General features: G+C 38.4%; 1 protein-coding gene across 1 annotated transcript; it reads right to left on the bottom strand.

Annotated features, from left to right (window-relative positions):
* Positions 1-272: 272 nt before the first annotated feature.
* Positions 273-9615, bottom strand: LOC125378283 (histidine-rich glycoprotein-like). Its single transcript, XM_048393741.1, has 4 exons — positions 9344-9615; positions 8654-8875; positions 8084-8215; positions 273-342 (listed from the first exon to the last, which is right to left on the bottom strand). Exons 1-4 carry the CDS (start codon positions 9613-9615, stop codon positions 273-275), a joined length of 696 nt encoding a protein of 231 aa, XP_048249698.1.
* Between the last annotated feature and the right edge of the window lie 9215 nt (positions 9616-18830).

Here is an 18830-nt window from a genome sequence, read left to right as displayed (position 1 = left end):
ATATTTCAAATTAGATAAAATCAGTGATTAGCTATTCCAGGATTAAAGAATTATGGCTTAAAATAGTGTCAAGTTATATACATATCCAGCAGTAATTGTCCGGAATGAAGGGTTTCCGAATTGGCGGGGTCAAAACTAACACGGTTTCAGATTCTCAACACAACTAACCGTGCTTTCACTGCATTAACCTTTGTCGTCTTAGTTTTGTGTTACTGTGTACTTTACTGTCGCCTCGTGGACAGACAAAATATTAGTAATTAACGGTGTTGTTACTAGTAGCAGTAGCAGTGGCAGTAGTAGTGGTAGCAGTTGAAGTAGTAAGAGTTTGGACGGTAGTAGCAGCTGGAGTTGTATTAGTAGCAAGTGCACTACCATAGAAAATATATGTTGTTTGGTTTGGTTTGTTGTTTAACGCCGCACTCAGCAATATTCCAGCTATATGACGGCGGTCTGTAAATAACCGAGTCTGGACCAAACAATCCAGTGACTGACATCATGAGCATCGATCCACGCGATTGGGATACAATGACATGCATCAACCAAGTCAGCGAGACTGACCACCCGATTCTGTTAGTCGCCTCTTACGACAAGCATGGGTTGCTGAAGACCTATTCTACCCCGGATCTTTACGGTTCCAAAGTCCATGGGCGGATACAGACCTTTTTATTTCGATTTTTTTTTATTCCTGTATAAATTACTACCAAAGACAATAAATAGATCTTAATTGTGCACCATGACCCCATGACGTGGGATTTCACTGTTAATAATATTCTCATGAGTTTGTGATATGTACTATACAACACTAAAATATATAAAGACTTGCTACGTGGTATACCACGTCAACAATCCTGTCCCTATCTGCAACATCAAACATAAGACCGATACGTTATCGCTACTAAATTACCAATCAAACTTGGATAATTGAACCTACTTCACAAACCAAAGTTATCTAATCAACCACAGATTGACAAATTTATACTCACGATAATAATGCTTGTCTTGAAATAACCTTGTTTAGACTCCGGCCGAACGAAACACCTTCCCCAAATCGGCAGAAGCCTTTGATCTCAACCGCATGAAATAGATACCGCCGGATGATAGACTGTTGTGTATTGCACGTGGAAATATACTGTTACGTATTGCATCGAGATATGTCAATCAATCAAAAACGGGTAATTTGTTTGTCTGACAGGTCATGTTTATTTCACTCAAGGGTGCAGGTGGACAAGGATTTTGTACTTTGCGCCCTAGTTTAAGTAGATTGTTTTATCGGCCCTCATATTCGTGAGCATAGAAGCGCTTCGCTATGTTGGTGTTGACGAGTATCTAACGACCAGGGTGTTTGTCTTAAGTCTATGTTAAAGTATGGGAACAAAGATCGCCTTAGCGCTTAGATCGCTTTGTAGAACGGGGCCCTGGCAGAACAATACACACAGCAAAAAAAAAGCAACGAATGTATGGAATTATATTTTAGGTTTTTGTTACATTACTTTTATTGAGCATTTAATGAATGTTCATACCGATTTATCAGTCATACTATTTTATGAAATATGCCTAACCTATTCAATGGTTTAGAACTATATCTTTTTAACCCCAGAGTTCTTCGCATCTCGTTTTGTGCGAAAAAAGCAACCAGAACCAGTTCAAGCTTTATTTATATAAGAAACGCGTAGGACCCGTGAAGATTCCGGAGTAGAATAAGTCTTCAGCAACCCATGCTTGCCGTAAAAGGCGACTAACGGGATCGGGTGGTCAGGCTCGCTGACTTGGTTGATGCATGTCATCGATCCCAACTGCGTGGATCGATGCTCATGATATTAATCACTGTATTGTCTGGTCCAGACTCGATTATTTACAGACCGCCGTCATATAGCTGGAATATTGCTGAGTGCGGCGTCAAACAACAATCCAAACCAAACCAAACCAAAAAGAAACGCGTAGTGTTTTAAATTATATTTTTTACCATATTCGACCTATATTCCATCAATCATCATAAGTTCAAAACGTCTCTTGTTTTAGCGAAACGGACACGTGATCAATTGCATACAAACGCATACAAATATAAGATACTGTGACAATGATTTGATACTCTGGATGAGCTCTATGGAAAAATAGGGTTTCATTGTGATGTAATCTTAAACAAAGACCATTGTTTTGAAGTAAACTGCTTCCTGAAATATACTACTTTCGAATCCTCATTGGAATGGTCCACTCTGTGTGACACTGTGTATGCGTACTGCCTCACCTGTGAACATTATGTCAACGTCTTGCGCGCGTTTTCACTAATTCAAACCTTTATGTGCGTTATGCCAGGGTGGTACGTATTGTAAATATTCACTCAATGTTTCTACGTGTACAGGACCGCTGAATCAATCTAGAAAATTTACAAACATAAGTATAAAGTATAAAAATATACCCTAAAATATTCAAGATCCCTAACTTTTTGTTCAGTTTTTTTTGTATCAACCTCAATCCTTATATGTGGTAAGCGAATGTTTACAGAAAAATGAAATCCAAATTGTTATATGAATAAAACGGTCATTTCAAAGAAGGAGTATAGTATATTACTCATGCTTGCATTAACAAGCAAGTGTTCAGCTTATACACAGTACAAACACTTTACTATCAAGTACCAAATGTTGATACACTTAATCAAGCTTCCTTGTGTAAACACGAGCTATGTTTCATTAACATCAATTCCTTTGCATTCAGAAACAGTCATAATGTCCAATTCCATGAAGTCAGAGGTACAGGAACTCTCATCTAGATTGCATTATGATGCAACACACAAAATTCCAAGATTCATTTCTCAAATATGATAGCTGATATTATTTCTAATCATTCATTTTCTGTCATGACAATTGTCATAAGCGGTTTAATAATGTGCTACAGTGTAGATCTGAAGATTAAATCCTTATATAGGTGATATTGAGTGTTGGTTTGAGGGGAACCCCTTTCAAAGTTAAATTTAAAGAGTGTTTCATCCGTTAAAAACAGTTATCGGTTATAGTTACGGTAAGTCAGTTAATTATTCTGTCATAAAGGTACTTGTCTGCTACAATTAATATCAAAACCCAGCATTTAGGCCGTAGGGAATAGACAGACATACAGACAGATTTGGTTCGTATATGGCCAAGGGGCCAATAGTACAATCATAATGAAATTTTGATGTAGGACAGTTCGTCGTGGAGCACCACTTGTATATTATAACTGAATAGATGTACACATTTGAGTTTTATCAATATTAAATGAATCATCCTTCTTTCCAATATCTTATTGACAAAAAACTGCAAGTATGGATTATATTTCTGTTCAACGTCCTTTTTATAACAGTAATTCGGGAAGCTTTATTATGTCTTTCACAAAGAGTATTTCGGGAAATGAATGCCTTGGAATATCTGATGTGAATAAAGTGTGGTTTGTTTAATTTTGTTTGGGATAAACTAATATGGTATAAAAACGATTTTGGAGATAGCTATTGCAATGCGATGAAATATGTCAAAAATTGGATGCTACATGTACTTCAAAACACATCCTGTTGCTGTCGAAAATAGAACACGGGAAGCGTTGTTCTGGAGGTAGCCATGACAGATCCGTTATATTCGGAACTAGATGAAAGGCGACAATTTTCATATCTTTTTGTTTGATTGTTTTTGGTTATCTTTTAATATCCTTGTGTGCTGTTTCGTTTGGGCTACATCAATTATCATTCATTATGTGATTATGAGAACCATGAGAGAATGAAATGGTTAAACAATAATTTATTTCATTATACTTCCTCAAACATAATACAAAACGCATTTCCCATTGCGACCTTATACAGACTGAAATAATAATGTTCAAATACGGAATTGCAGTGCAAAAGAGAGTATACGTCCATGTTTGATGGTAGCACAAAAATGAAATGGCTATTCCATGGTGATATATTTGATACAGTAACCACAGTCGATATCATATGCATTTATCAATGAGTATCTCACAACAGGTGACGTGCACATGACGCTTCAAGGAACATGGGGGTCGAAATTTCTCAAGTTCAAGTTCAAGTTCATTTATTCTCAAAAACCCACGTTTGGTGGTACAATCACACATCTCAGCACACATTAACGAGCAGAGTGAAGAGCGAATTTTCAAGTGTATAATTTCTTTTGCCTGGCAATTTATTTCACATACAAATAAACATTGCTTCGGGGTTTTATACCTAAATAACATTAAACGAGAAAGTTTAGGAGTCCAGCTATATTTGAGAGAATATCCGACCCCCAGATGTCTTTATGACTGGGTTCATTATACCATGAAAAAATAAACTGTTTGTATATAAGTAAGAGAATTTATGGATGTCAACTTCTTATTATAAGGAACACAACGTTTCGGAGTATATGCTTACTCCTTCATCAGGTGCAACAATGCTTTGAGGCAGAGAAAATACATATGTACCGGTCTTTGTTGTTCAACAGGTACATATATAAGTTCTCTGCTTCATAGCATTTATTCACCTGATGAAAGAGTGAGTACATACCCCGAAACGTTTTGTCCCTCATAATAAAGAAGTTGAACATCCACAAATTCTCTTCCTTATGTGTATCACTTTTAAATGCCTTTCAAAGACTTGTTCGTATATATGAACTCTAAAAAGACAACATCGTTTACATTTAAAAACAAATTACACTAATAGTATAATGTTCACGATTAAGTCATGACTATGTATATGTAAGAGCTATAATTTAAAGTGATTGTAATTATGTGGCAATAAATTAATAAGGCGTATGTTTTATGAACATATATCGTTCTATTTTGAATATAATTTTCAACAATGAAATTTTGATATATTTGGTTGGTTTGAATATAGGTATTTCAGTGCAAACATTTTTATAATATCCCTATTATTTGTTTTTATTTATTTATTAATTAAGATGAATGATAAGAACATACTTTAGAAATGAATATTTGTATACGGTGTTGTCATACTGCGAATGAGTGGAATGTTACTTACAAAATAACTACGGTTTGTTTGAGTTTAAAATATGGTATGAAGATCAAATTAATGGGTAGAAAAAAGCGTCTGTCTCAATCACTGTCTCTTCTTTACTTCACGAAAAACCACCAGCGGCGCGAACAGTGCCATTAATCAGCTTAAAGTAAACCTTAGGGGGTACACGTTTGTCTGAGCTACCATCAAATTGTCTTCTTTCAAAATAAAGGTGAACGAACCAAGAATTAATTTCGGCATGTGTGAGAAGTATATATACAAAGAACACTCACATTCCTGCCTGTGGTATCGGATACTAAACACTAAGTACACCCCGAGTGGCGAAAGCTATCCCAGCTTTTAAAACTAAGCGTTTTCCAATCTTCACCTTGTTGTGGTGGACAAAGGTTAAGACACTTAAAGTCAGAAACAAATAAACCTTGATGTGTTTTGAGAAACAAACAAATCACTCACGGTTAGATATCTGTCTTCGCAGGAACTGGGTTTCAGGGTGTAATTTCACTCTGGGCCTGGAAAACTCACCTCACGTCAGGAGTGATAAATGTACTGCACCATCAGACAAACTTACCCATCCAGACCCCTATAAAGGGTAGCTCGATTTAATCAAATGCTAACAGTTTAATTGAACATCATGATTACACAGCGACTGGGAGGGGCACAGGTGGGGGATGGGGGGGGGGGGGGGTATTCAGAAACGAGGGGTGGGGGGTACAAGTTAACCTACAATGGGTTCTGTTGATCTTAATTGTCTCTTGTAATATGTTATGTAAACAACATGTCGGCGTGGATGCGATGGCAAATGGTAAGGGTTATTACAATGATTACAATCCTTATTAATGCATTTAGTAAGCGGGGCGATATGATACGACGCGAGGGGAAGGGGCAGGCCTCGTGATAAGGCATTATTAATGTTTAAACAAGTAATGATGGCAGACCGAGGGAGAGATGCAAAGCCAGTCTGCCGCCCTCTAGATCTGACTGGGATCCCGGAAGGCGGACCGTCCCGATCATGACTCCTTTCTAAACATTTGTGGGTTAAGGTGTTGTAATTATCGTGACTAAAAGCCTATGGTGGCAGGCGGTGTAAAAGATATTGCTGTATTAACACCTTGTCACAATGTAGCACCTTCGTGCGAATGTATTTATACACGATAAAGACTCGGCCATGTCAACCACCAGTTCTACGTGATCTTGTTCGATGTTCATTTTGGGACAAAGGAATATAAATGATATGACATTTAAAAGTTATAGAGACATACAGAATTAAGGAAGAGAATTTATGGATGTCAACTTCTTAATTATACGGAACACAACGTTTCGGAGTACATGCTTCCTCCTTCATCAGAGGGAGTAAGCATGTACTCCTAAACGTTGTGTTCCTCATTTAATTTTTCACACATAATATTTTGCCAAGTCCAAGATAATTAAGTATCATATGGAACACAATTTATGGATGTCAACATCCTTATTAAGGAGTGTTCCTCATAATAAAGAAGTTGACATCCATAAATTCTCTTCCTTATGTGTATCACTTCTAAATGCCTTTCAAAAACTTTATTAAGTATCGTTTTGTGGGTGGACACTCTCTTTTTCACTCCAACAAATACTGTATGTAAAGAGGCGACAAACGGGATCGGGTGGTCAGGTGTTGATGCATGTCATCGAATCTCACTTGCGTAGATCGATGCTCATGATGATCACTGGATTGTCTGGTTCAGACTGGATTATTTACAAACCGCCGTTAAACAACAAACAAGCAAAACACATCGTGAGTCTATCTAGTCATATCGCCACACCGACACAGTGACACAAAGCAAGGTATGAATGCAGTAGAGATATTTTATGGAAGACAATTTCATATATTCTATTATGATGTGGTATCCCGGTACATATCCTTATACTGCTCTCAAGCAATAGTGCCAGCGTCGCATCATAATAGAATTAAAAAGTTGTCATCCATAAAATATCTATGCTTACTGTTACTTACCAACTTCTACAGATGCCAGTCAAACAGTTCAAGTTATGAACACAGTTTACGGTTTGTAAGTTTTTCAGCGGCCCACTGCTGTCTTGTATTCGGGAAAAGACCCTAATACAACCACAGCACAAGAACTGATTCATGACCGTCCTCGTATGATGTCTTTGCGACTTAAAAAGCTAATGTATCGTATTTGTTGTTGTTGTTGTTGTTGTTGTTGTTGTTGTTGTTGTTGTTGTTGTTATTATTATTTATCTATTTTTTATTTATTAATTTTTTTATTTATTCACTGTGGCAAGCACATTGTAATTGTATCATTGGTTTCATGGATAAGCTTAAAGTATAAGAGCAAAAAGGTCAAAATATGAAGGTTTATAAAGGAACTAAAAAAACAAAATACATGTACCAACGAAACAGTCTGGTAGTGGAAGCATTTGTAATGAAAGTAGTATATGTGGTAGTAGTTATAATGGAAGCAGTAGCTGTGGTAGTGGTAGTGGCAGTGGAATTTGTATATGTGGTAGTAGTTGTAGTGGAAGTTGTATATGTGGTAGTGGTAGTTGTAGTGGAAGTAGTATATGTGGTAGTAGTTGTAGTGGAAGCAGTATATGTGGTGGTAGTAGTAGTATATGTGGTAGTAGTTGTAGTGGAAGTAGTATATGTGATAATAGGTGTAGTGGAAGTAGTATATGTGGTAGTATTTGTAGTGGAAGTAGTATATGTTGCAGTAGTTGTAGTGGAAGTAGTATATGTGATAGTAGTAGTAGTTGTAGTGGAAGTAGGATATGTGGTAGTAGTTGTAGTGGAAGTAGTAAATATGGCAGTAGTTGTAGTGGAAGTAGTATATGTGGTAGTAGTTGTAGTGGAAGTAGTATATGTGGTAGTAGCTGTAGTGGAAGTAGTATATGTGGTAGTAGTTGAAGTGGAAGTAGTATATGTGGTAGTAGTTGTAGTTGAAGTAGTATATGTGGTAGTAGTTGTAGTGGAAGTAGTATATGTGGTAGTAGTTGAAGTGGAAGTAGTACATGTGGTAGTAGTTGTAGTGGAAGTAGTACATGTGGTAGTAGCTGTAGTGGAAGTAGTACATGTGGTAGTAGTTGTAGTGGAAGTAGTACATGTGGTAGTAGTTGTAGTCGAAGTAGTATATGTGGTAGTAGTTGTAGTCGAAGTAGTATATGTGGTAGTAGCTGTAGTGGAAGTAGTACATGTGGTAGTAGCTGTAGTGGAAGTAGTATATGTGGTAGTAGCTGTAGTGGAAGTAGTACATGTGGTAGTAGTTGTAGTCGAAGTAGTACATGTGGTAGTAGTTGTAGTGGAAGTAGTATATGTGGTAGTAGCTGTAGTGGAAGTAGTACATGTGGTAGTAGTTGTAGTGGAAGTAGTATATGTGGCAGTAGTTGTAGTGGAAGTAGTACATGTGGTAGTAGTTGTAGTCGAAGTAGTACATGTGGTAGTAGTTGTAGTGGAAGTAGTATATGTGGTAGTAGCTGTAGTGGAAGTAGTATATGTGGTAGTAGTTGTAGTGGAAGTAGTATATGTGGTAGTAGTTGTAGTGGAAGTAGTATATGTGGTAGTAGCTGTAGTGGAAGTAGTACATGTGGTAGTAGTTGTAGTCGAAGTAGTATATGTGGTAGTAGTTGTAGTGGAAGTAGTATATGTGGTAGTAGTTGTAGTGGAAGTAGTACATGTGGTAGTAGTTGTAGTGGAAGTAGTATATGTGGTAGTCGTTGTAGTGGAAGTAGTACATGTGGTAGTAGTTGTAGTGGAAGTAGTATATGTGGTAGTAGCTGAACTGGAAGTAGTACATGTGGTAGTAGCTGTAGTGGAAGTAGTATATGTGGTAGTAGCTGTAGTGGAAGTAGTACATGTGGTAGTAGCTGTAGTGGAAGTAGTATATGTGGAAGTAGCTGTAGTGGAAGTAGTACATGTGGTAGTAGTTGTAGTCGAAGTAGTACATGTGGTAGTAGTTGTAGTCGAAGTAGTACATGTGGTAGTAGTTGTAGTGGAAGTAGTATATGTGGTAGTAGCTGTAGTGGAAGTAGTACATGTGGTAGTAGTTGTAGTGGAAGTAGTATATGTGGCAGTAGTTGTAGTGGAAGTAGTACATGTGGTAGTAGTTGTAGTCGAAGTAGTACATGTGGTAGTAGTTGTAGTGGAAGTAGTATATGTGGTAGTAGCTGTAGTGGAAGTAGTATATGTGGTAGTAGTTGTAGTGGAAGTAGTATATGTGGTAGTAGTTGTAGTGGAAGTAGTATATGTGGTAGTAGCTGTAGTGGAAGTAGTACATGTGGTAGTAGTTGTAGTCGAAGTAGTATATGTGGTAGTAGTTGTAGTGGAAGTAGTATATGTGGTAGTAGTTGTAGTGGAAGTAGTACATGTGGTAGTAGTTGTAGTGGAAGTAGTATATGTGGTAGTCGTTGTAGTGGAAGTAGTACATGTGGTAGTAGTTGTAGTGGAAGTAGTATATGTGGTAGTAGCTGAACTGGAAGTAGTACATGTGGTAGTAGCTGTAGTGGAAGTAGTATATGTGGTAGTAGCTGTAGTGGAAGTAGTACATGTGGTAGTAGCTGTAGTGGAAGTAGTATATGTGGAAGTAGCTGTAGTGGAAGTAGTACATGTGGTAGTAGTTGTAGTCGAAGTAGTACATGTGGTAGTAGTTGTAGTGGAAGTAGTATATGTGGTAGTGGTAGTTTTTTTGACGTGACGATTTTATGTTTGATTCACGAAGTAGGATAAGGAAGCTGATTGACTGTATTGATTGACTGACCAGAGCGAAATGACACAATCACAATTAGGTAAGGCGTACAAGGTTCTGTTGTGACCAATACTGGGTAAAGGCGACCTACCCTGGTATATGTAGGTGCAGGATACAGGGTTCTGTCGTGACAAATACTGGGTAGAGGCGACCTCCTCTGGTATATGTAGGTGCAGGATACAGGGTTCTGTTGTGACAAATACTGGGTAGAGGTGGCCTACTCTGGTATATGCAGGTACGGGATACATGGTTCTGTCGTGACAAATACTGGGTAGAGGCGACCTCCTCTGGTATATGCAGGTACGGGATACAAGGTTCTGTCGTGACAAATACTCGGTAAAGGCGACCTACTCTGGTATATGCAGGTACGGGATACAAGGTTCTGTCGTGACAAATACTGGGCAAAGGCGACCTACTCTGGTATATGTAGGTACGGGATACAGGGTTCTGTCGTGACAAATACTGGGTAAAGGCGACCTACTCTGGTATATGTAGGTACAGGATACAGGGTTCTGTTGTGACAAATACTGGGTAGAGGCGACCTACCCTGGTATATGTAGGTACAGGATACAGGGTTCTGTTGTGACAAATACTGGGTAGAGGTGGCCTACTCTGGTATATGTAGGTACAGGATACAGGCCCAGGTGTGACAAATACTGGGTAGAGGCGACCTACCCTGGTATATGTAGGTACGGGATACAGGGTTCTGTCGTGACAAATACTGGGTAAAGGCGACCTACTCTGGTATATGTAGGTACGGGATACAAGGTACTGTTGTGACAAATACTGGGTAGAGGCGACCTACTCTGCTATATGTAGGTACGGGATACAGGGTTCTGTCGTGACAAATACTTGGTAAAGGCGACCTAGTCTTGTATATGTTTGTACAGGATACAGGGTTCTGTTGTGACAAATACTGGGTAAAGGCGACCTCCTCTGGTATATGTAGGTACGGGATACAGGGTTCTGTTCTGGCAAAGGCTGGGTAAAGGCGACCTCCTCTGGTATATGTAGGTACGGGATACAGGGTTCTGTTCTGGCAAGGCTGGGTAAAGGCGTCCTACTCTGGTATATGTAGATACGGGATACAGGGTTCTGTTCTGGCAAAGGCTGGGTAAAGGCGACCTACTCTGGTATATGTAGGTACGGGGTACAGGGTTCTGTCGTGACAAATACTGGGTAAAGGCGACCTACCCTGGTATATGTAGGTACGGGATACAGGGTTCTGTTGTGACAAATACTGGGTAGAGGCGACCTACTCTGGTATATGTAGGTACGGGATATAGGGTTCTGTTCTGGCAAAGTCTGGCATAGGATTCTGGCAGAACTGAGGGACGCAACTTTTTACAACGTAGTGCTGCGCCTAAGACGACTGGACCACCATGACACCCCTCTTGCCCTCTTCTGTCTGCTTCGTGTATACAGGTAACTGTATCGTTCGGATAAGCCCTGCCGTTTCTGTGATATTTTAATCCGAAACCGAAGATTCACTTTCAAGGCCATCAGCTACAAGGTTCCCTACTGGCTACAGTGAAACCTCTTAAACTCAAACACCCATAATCTTAAAAGATTGTTAAAGATAATATTAATGTTTAGCCCCGACAGAATCACGAAAGGCATTGAAATCGCTTGTATCAAACTACGGACAACTTGACACATATTCGATGTCCCCATTGAATACAAATGACGTCCCATCCAACTAGTACTCTAACAAATTTCTGAGGTCAAAATCAACGTCAAGGTGTTAAAGGCTAGCAGGATGTAAATGATGGAAAAAATTGAAATAGATTTATCAAATGACTTTAAAAAAAATGTTATTATACTCATTTCCTTTCATTGTCCATTTTAGATCCTTCCTGTAACTCGCATTTTGTGTCAATGGTGATTTCACTGCAGTTGAAACTTTTCGAAGAGAAGCTATAAGTCAATGTTCAGCTCGGGCCCAGTCCTCGAAGGCGCCTTAATTCGCTGTGCAGAGTTGCGTTCCTTGGGTCCGCCAGAGCCTATGGTTGTGGGTTCGAATCCCAGCTCTCCCCGATTATGTTTCCAGGTTTGTGAGCACCATACCCGTTTTCATGGATTTCACCAACATGGTAAACGTCTGAGACCTGCGTCACTTCGATGTTTTCTCCCCCATATAGATTACACGCCGTGATATAACTGCAATACTGTTCAAAGCAGCGTTCAACAGAATTCACTCACTCACTAATGTTTAGTTAGTCAGAAAGAAATACACATGCGTGTACCACTAATCGTTTTGATGTTGATACTTCTTATTAAAACGTGTGATTAATTCAATTTGTCATGGATTCACCTGTTTAGTGATAGGGGGCACGGGTGGCCCAGTCGTCTAAGGGGTCCGCTATTCGCTGTGCAGAGTTGCGTCCCTTGGGCACGCCAGAAACCTATGATTGGGGTTTTGAATCCCGGTTCGCCCCGATTATGTTCCTAGGTTTGTCAGCACCATACCCGTGCTCGTGGGTTTCACCGAAGTGGTAAACGTCTGAGACCTGCATCACTTCGGGCTTTCCTCCCACGTTAAGCTGAAACGTCGCGATATAACTTGAATACTGTTATAAGCGGCGTTAAACCAAACTCACTCACTCACTCACTCACTCACTCACTCACTCACTCACTCACTCACTCATCACTCACTCACTCACTCACTCACTCACTCACTCACTCATCACTCACTCACTCACTCACTCACTCACTCACTCACTCACTCACTCAGTTTAGTGATAATTAATCATTAACACATCCTCATCATATAGCCGGAATCTCACAATCGGGTTTTGTCGCTTTTATTATATATATCAAATATAATTTACACTCAACCCCATCACCTACGTCATATAATTGAAAACTTTTATTAACTTTATCAACCTGACAATTGTATTATTGCCCGGCGAAAATTAGTTTAAATTATTTCCTTCTTCGAGAAACAGAGATGCATACTTAACTAACACCTTTTAATCAGGTTATTTCACACTTTAGACTGTTGACTCTGCTACTTGTGTAAAAAACGAATATAGATCGGAAATTCTAAAAACCCTATCTGAATAAATTCGTATTTATTTACAGAGATTGACTTTTTATTTACATATTAACCCCGCGGTGCAGGATTATTTACATTAATGCAGTTCCTTATGACAAGCTCCGTCAATGGTATTTGAAATCTCAGCGGGTTTTAGCACTGGATGGCTACCGTCATGAACACATCAAGATTGATGGAGCGTCTATTTATGCCTCCGCAGTAATCCATCTGTGAATTGCGTTTACGAATTAGCCTTGTGCGCTACAGTTTTCCTCACAGCTTGAGAGTTAATCTTATTACATATCGCTTACATCTAATGCTTGAATTTGTTTTCATTATTGAGTGCTAGTTTGATAAAATTTGACATAAGACGTTGATTGTTTTAAGATTTTAAAGACATGCAGCGGCACGAGATAGGGCAAGTTCAACCGGTATACATCTTTTCAAACATTCTTGGAATTACTATATTTTCCATTTTTTGACAAAACACATGTAATGATATTATTATTAAATATATGCTCAAAGTATCATCTACAATTTGAAATACTCTACTTGTATGTTGCCTCATGAAGAACGTAAAGTCCACAAAGGTTCAGAAAGGGTGTTTCATGGGGAAATCAATTTACATTTCTTGATGAAATATATTAAACTTAGCAATTTGTTTACTCAGTTTGTTGTGATATTAATTCTTGGCCGCAAGAACAGCGGTATTGACATTTTTTCGCACTTTCGCCATCTTGGATCGAAAACGAGGCTTGGAGAGCATAGCTCCCTGCGGAGTGAGTTGAATCAGCAGATAGGGAACAGAGAACATGTTGTGATGGAGACTCCGTGTCCCCGCATTTAATTTAAGGCCATTTTAAACAAAATATGGTATCTCCTGTGTCTCATACAGAAGATATTGCATATTTAATCCTGAGGTGCAACTAAAATATGCTTGTAACGCACTGGAATTCGCATTTTGCTGCCAAGATTCCGGAATAAATCAAAAGGTGCATTTCGAGATACATATTTCGGAAATAGATTGTTTTATCACAACCTCGTCGGCATATGTATGCAGTGTGATAGCATACTTAATGACTAAATTTGTGTATCGTAAATCAAACTGCATAACATGAAACACGTCCTTGTATTTTGCTAATTTGCTCAGTCAACGCATGGCTTGTCCAACTCTGGATTGTCATGTTTACGAGTTATGGTGGTGTTTGCGGCACGACTCACTATCGTTTTGCAATGAGTCCAGTTGGCGTAAGGCACCGTTTATGCTATGATTTTCATCCAAGCATATTACGATGTAAATAGTTTACAATAGAACTCGTGCGTCAAAATAAATATTCAGAAGGGGCGATAACTCTATTCAGTTTGTACAATGACAGATGAAGCTTTACTTTTCCTTTAAGCATCACTTGTTTAACCGATTAAGACTGCATCGTGCACGACAAAAGTAAGAATGTGTGGATTTTTCAAACTAACTTAAAATGAAACTTAAAATTAAAAAAATACAGATATTGCATGAAATAGAAGAAACATAAGAATTGAAACAAAAAAGCCACTCCTTGAACACCCTGACCTAAGCCTATGAAGATAGGGATTTATATACCAAAAGGAGGCTACTAACACAATTATCCTGAATTGTATGAAAATGTCTTGATCTGATATGGGTACAGCTAAAATAACAAAATATTAAAAGGAATCAACTTCAACCGGTAACTCACTCACTCTCTCAAACCCCCGTTTATACTGAAGCTTACTTTCCTTAAGGCGAGTTGAGGTGAAATTGGGTTTAACGTCGCGTCCAAGATTATTGCACTTATATAGCGACGTGCATGTACGTGTGTGTGTTTGTGTGGCTGCTTGTACTAGTCCGGAATGATGCCGATTTATAGTGCTAGCTCACTGAGATACCATGCCGCAGTTTAACATGAATACCCCACTCAGACACAGTATACTGACTCAGAGCCGACCAGTCCTTGCTTTAGCCCCTTAATGCCGAGCGCCAGACAGGGTAACAACAAGTACCATCGTTTAACGTCTTTTGGTATGACGCGGTCGGGGATCGAACCCCGAACCTTCCGCTCTCCGGGTGGACGCTCTACCACTAGACCACGGAGGCGGTCCTCTGCAACAGGAATGGCAGAGGATGCCAATGTGGAAAGCCAGACGTCTGATCAGCAGCACGGGGAGACGCCTCGCGGATGTCATCCGTGATTACAGAGACAGTGCTGATTCCGAGTCTTACAATAATAGTTTTTCACTGCATAATGTGACAGTCCTACTTGTGGTGTGGCTGAGTGCTGATACTTTTCAGCATTGTTGAAATGTTGAAAACCTTTTCGCATGACACTAATAAATAGGAACCGACTGCTTGCGTCAGTATCATTATTTGTGTGATGGTAGGGCCAGGCGGTCTAAGTATTTACTACTCTTTTGTCGTTTCCAACAACGAATAAAACCATTTATTAATGGAACACATATCCGAAAATGTGGGTGGTGCTTGAGTAATGCTCATGTGAATTTTCAGGGAATGGGGAATGAATTACTCAAATATCAGCAATGGTATACATTTCAGTTGTTGTAAGCATGGACAACTATCTGGGTCGTCCAGTTGGCAAAAGACTGAAATCGCTCACTCGTATATTTGTTCACGCATTATTTATTGGCTATTGATCGTTTTGATTCTTCGCTACTTCCGGTTTGAAACCGAGGCTTGGAGTGCAGGCTGGGTAGCACATTATACATATGGCGATATCAACAAGGCACGCAATCGGGACAAACTATGACAATTTGACCATTCCGATACTATCACGGCACGTCACGCCGAAGACCCGGGTTCGATTCCCGACATGGGTACAATGTGTGAAGCCCATTTCTGGTGTCCCCCGCCGTGATATTGCTGGAATATTGCTAAACGCGGCGTAAAACCATACTCACTCACTCACTCACTATCACGGCAACATTTATCGTAAGTATTGAACAATATTCTTATCCTTATCATTTACAAAATATCCTACTGTTATCTGGTCTCCTTACTGATATAATTTAGCAAATTGAGTCTGGCCGTTCTGTTGTGATTTCAATTTCAAATATCCATGACCATCTGGTAACTCCCAGTGCAGTTTATAGTGGCTGAACACAGACAAATCCTACAGGCATCGTGTAAAGAATAAGTCATTTTTTACACACTTTTAGCCAACTATTGATCTTTTTGTTTTAGTCAAGGTGTGAGGTCGAAAAACCTTGCGAGTTGTATTTGAAGTCAGCATGGTCTTTGGCGAGTAGAAAATATTGACCTTTGACCATATCTAGATTGTTGGTTTGGTTTGGTTTGTTTTTCTACGCCGCATTCAGCAATATTCCAGCTATATAACGGCGGTCTGTAAATAATCGAGTCTGGACCAGACAATCCAGTGATTAACACCATGAACATCGATCCACGCAATTGGGATCGATGCCATGCATCAACCAAGTCAGCGAGCCCCTCAGTCGCCTTTTACGACAAGCATAGTCGCCTTTCACGGCAAGCATGGGTTGCTGAAGACCTATTCTACCCCGGAATCTTCACGGGTCACATATCTAGATGGATATCGTTTTGTAACCTATTAAGAATTTATAATCATTAACTGATCAGGATTATGTGATTTGATGTAAATTGCAATGGACTCAAATACATTCCAATACAATATTAGACCTATAGATCTACTAGTGCTGCTGTACATCTTATTTTGAAAAGTACTTATTTAAGTTGTCAATGTTGACAGATAATATAGCATGAGGTGTATAATTTCTACTGAATTATTACATAAAGGGTGTTGAAATATTTAAAGTGAAATACAGTTTGATCTGCAATTTTGTAAACAATATTTTTACCAAAATGATATTTACTTCTCTGTACCAAAATAATCATGTCATTAAATGAACAAAACACCAACTAATTAATGGCCAGTATATGTTCAACCTACATGTTGTCTTTATGTTATGTACAGAAACAGATAACTCTTGAACAGTCTATAAAGATATTTCACATTAAAAAACAGAGATTGAGATTACTGAAAACAGAAATTAATTATGAATTAGATGATAGTTGACTGCTTAATGCGTCAGTGTGCATTATTATATTGTTATATTGTAATATTTGGCTATTGTTAATCTATAGAACCTTAGTCCTATTAAATAAAGTCAAGTGGTGTAATGATTTTGATAATTTTGATAATTTAGTCAAGATGGGAAATAGAAAAATAAACATAAATTGAGGAAATTTGTTTTCCTTGTCAAATAACCGCGATAGCATAAATTTATCTCAGCTTTTGATCTGACAAAGTTAATATTTTCATGAGTGGCACAGCCACAAGTCAAAATATCAACTTCAGTAAACCACAAGACGAGATCACCTTTTTATTTGACAAACAAACACAAGTCTCATTCATATTATATTTCTTTGTGATCTTCATGACCTTACTCAGAAAACCATAGCGTAAGTGAGGGAGACTGACTGTAGATAAGACAAAACGTGATGTTTCACCTGAGTTTTAATAATGTTATTTCATTCTACGTTTTCAGCATGTTCAGACTAAAAAAAGTATTTCGTGATTAAATACATAATACAAATATCAAAACCTGTCTCATTCAAACAAGAGTGAATATCTGTATGACGTTGATATAAAGAGCTACAGTACACTCTGTGTCATTAAACTGATGCATCTGTTATGTTTACACAGAATATACTGTTTGAGTTTTAGACAGATCAGATGAATTGATACCTTCAAGATGGTTCTAAAGTAGCATGATATGATATTCACTGTGATTTATTTTCCTAAAACTTCTCTATTTCAGAAGAATAAAATATAAAAAAATATTGTTTCTGAATAAGAAATATTTTCAGAGATGATAAATATGCATTGTTTATAAAAAAACATAGAAGAAATATTGTTACAATATTACTGAAATATTTATTTCAGGCTTTGAGTCAAGAGAGCCAACACAATGAATATCTACACAGTGTACTGAGTCCCCTCTGTGGAGTCCCTTTCTTCATGGAGATGTTTGCTGAAACCAAAGACGTATAGATCTACATACAAAAGTTTGTAAGAAGATAAGTTATATATATTCTTGTCACTCTGAACTGAAGTGTAACCAAATCTGTCTACATACCCAGATTGCTACCTTATTTTATATATTAATCCATTGACAAGGTTTCTATTATCATTCTAAAAATAAACAAAAAGTTATTATTTGTCCTGCTACCACTAAAAAGGAACAGCCAGCTTATATGTGTCTATCAATTTGACGTCATAAATGACACATCACATATTTTAACCTCTTTACGTGGATTGATATTTTCTGATTGTTTTATTTTGTCTCATTCCATCAACATAATTAGTATCGGTACCACTAAATCACGGAGGCGGTCTTCACCTAATTGGAATAAAACTTAAAAAATATCGTACAGGGGAGGTAAGCAGGGAAGATATAACACGGTACTATCTTCAATAGCTTAAGTTAGCACCATCAAAACCCCCATTTTCCCCCCACTCCAAATATGTGAGTATGTTGTGTTTAACGACGATTTGAACAATATTTCAGTTATATCACGGCTTGTCAGTTTGATGTGAGAATGAGTGAGCGTAAGTATTACGCCAGAATTAGCAATATTCCAGCATTATCACGACTCGAGACACCAGAGATTCCTGACCACCCGATACCGTTAGTCGCCTTTTACGACAAGCATGGGTTGCTGAAGACCTATTCTACCCCGGAATCTTTACGGGTCTCAAACGATTCTGGAATTTAAACCCACTCCATCGGATCCTTGAAAGACTAGGGGACACTACTCGTAGAACCGGAATGTCAATATCCTCACAAATTATACTGTATCTACCAAGTTCATTTTAATGCAAATGGATCCGTGAGATGCAGTTGAAGCCAGTCATAACGCACGATTCAATAACTTTTGCCTCACTAACAAATCTCCTGATTCAGTGACGAATGATATTTTATGAATCAACCATTAATTGGATTCAATGACACGCGATGAAATTCTGATTTAATTAAGCGTGAGATTGTTCAGCTGACG

Source organism: Haliotis rufescens, unplaced genomic scaffold, assembly GCF_023055435.1.
Source record: "Haliotis rufescens isolate VD_foot unplaced genomic scaffold, xgHalRufe1.0.p SCAF_12, whole genome shotgun sequence".
Taxonomy (NCBI): Eukaryota; Metazoa; Mollusca; class Gastropoda; order Lepetellida; family Haliotidae; genus Haliotis; species Haliotis rufescens.
Note: the sequence above shows the minus strand (reverse complement) of the source record. Positions and strands in the feature narration are given on the sequence as shown.

Excerpts from the sequence above, each read along its gene's own strand:
- LOC125378283 (XM_048393741.1), bottom strand. The coding sequence starts at position 9,615 with ATGTACTACTTCGACTACAACTACTACCACATGTACTACTTCCACTAC. Across the intron at positions 8,876-9,343 it reads CACTACAACTACTACCACAT|CTACTTCCACATATACTACT; the intron begins GTACTACTTCCA and ends CTTCCACTACAG. Across the intron at positions 8,216-8,653 it reads CACTACAACTACTACCACAT|CTACTACCACATATACTACT; the intron begins GTACTACTTCCA and ends CTTCCACTACAG.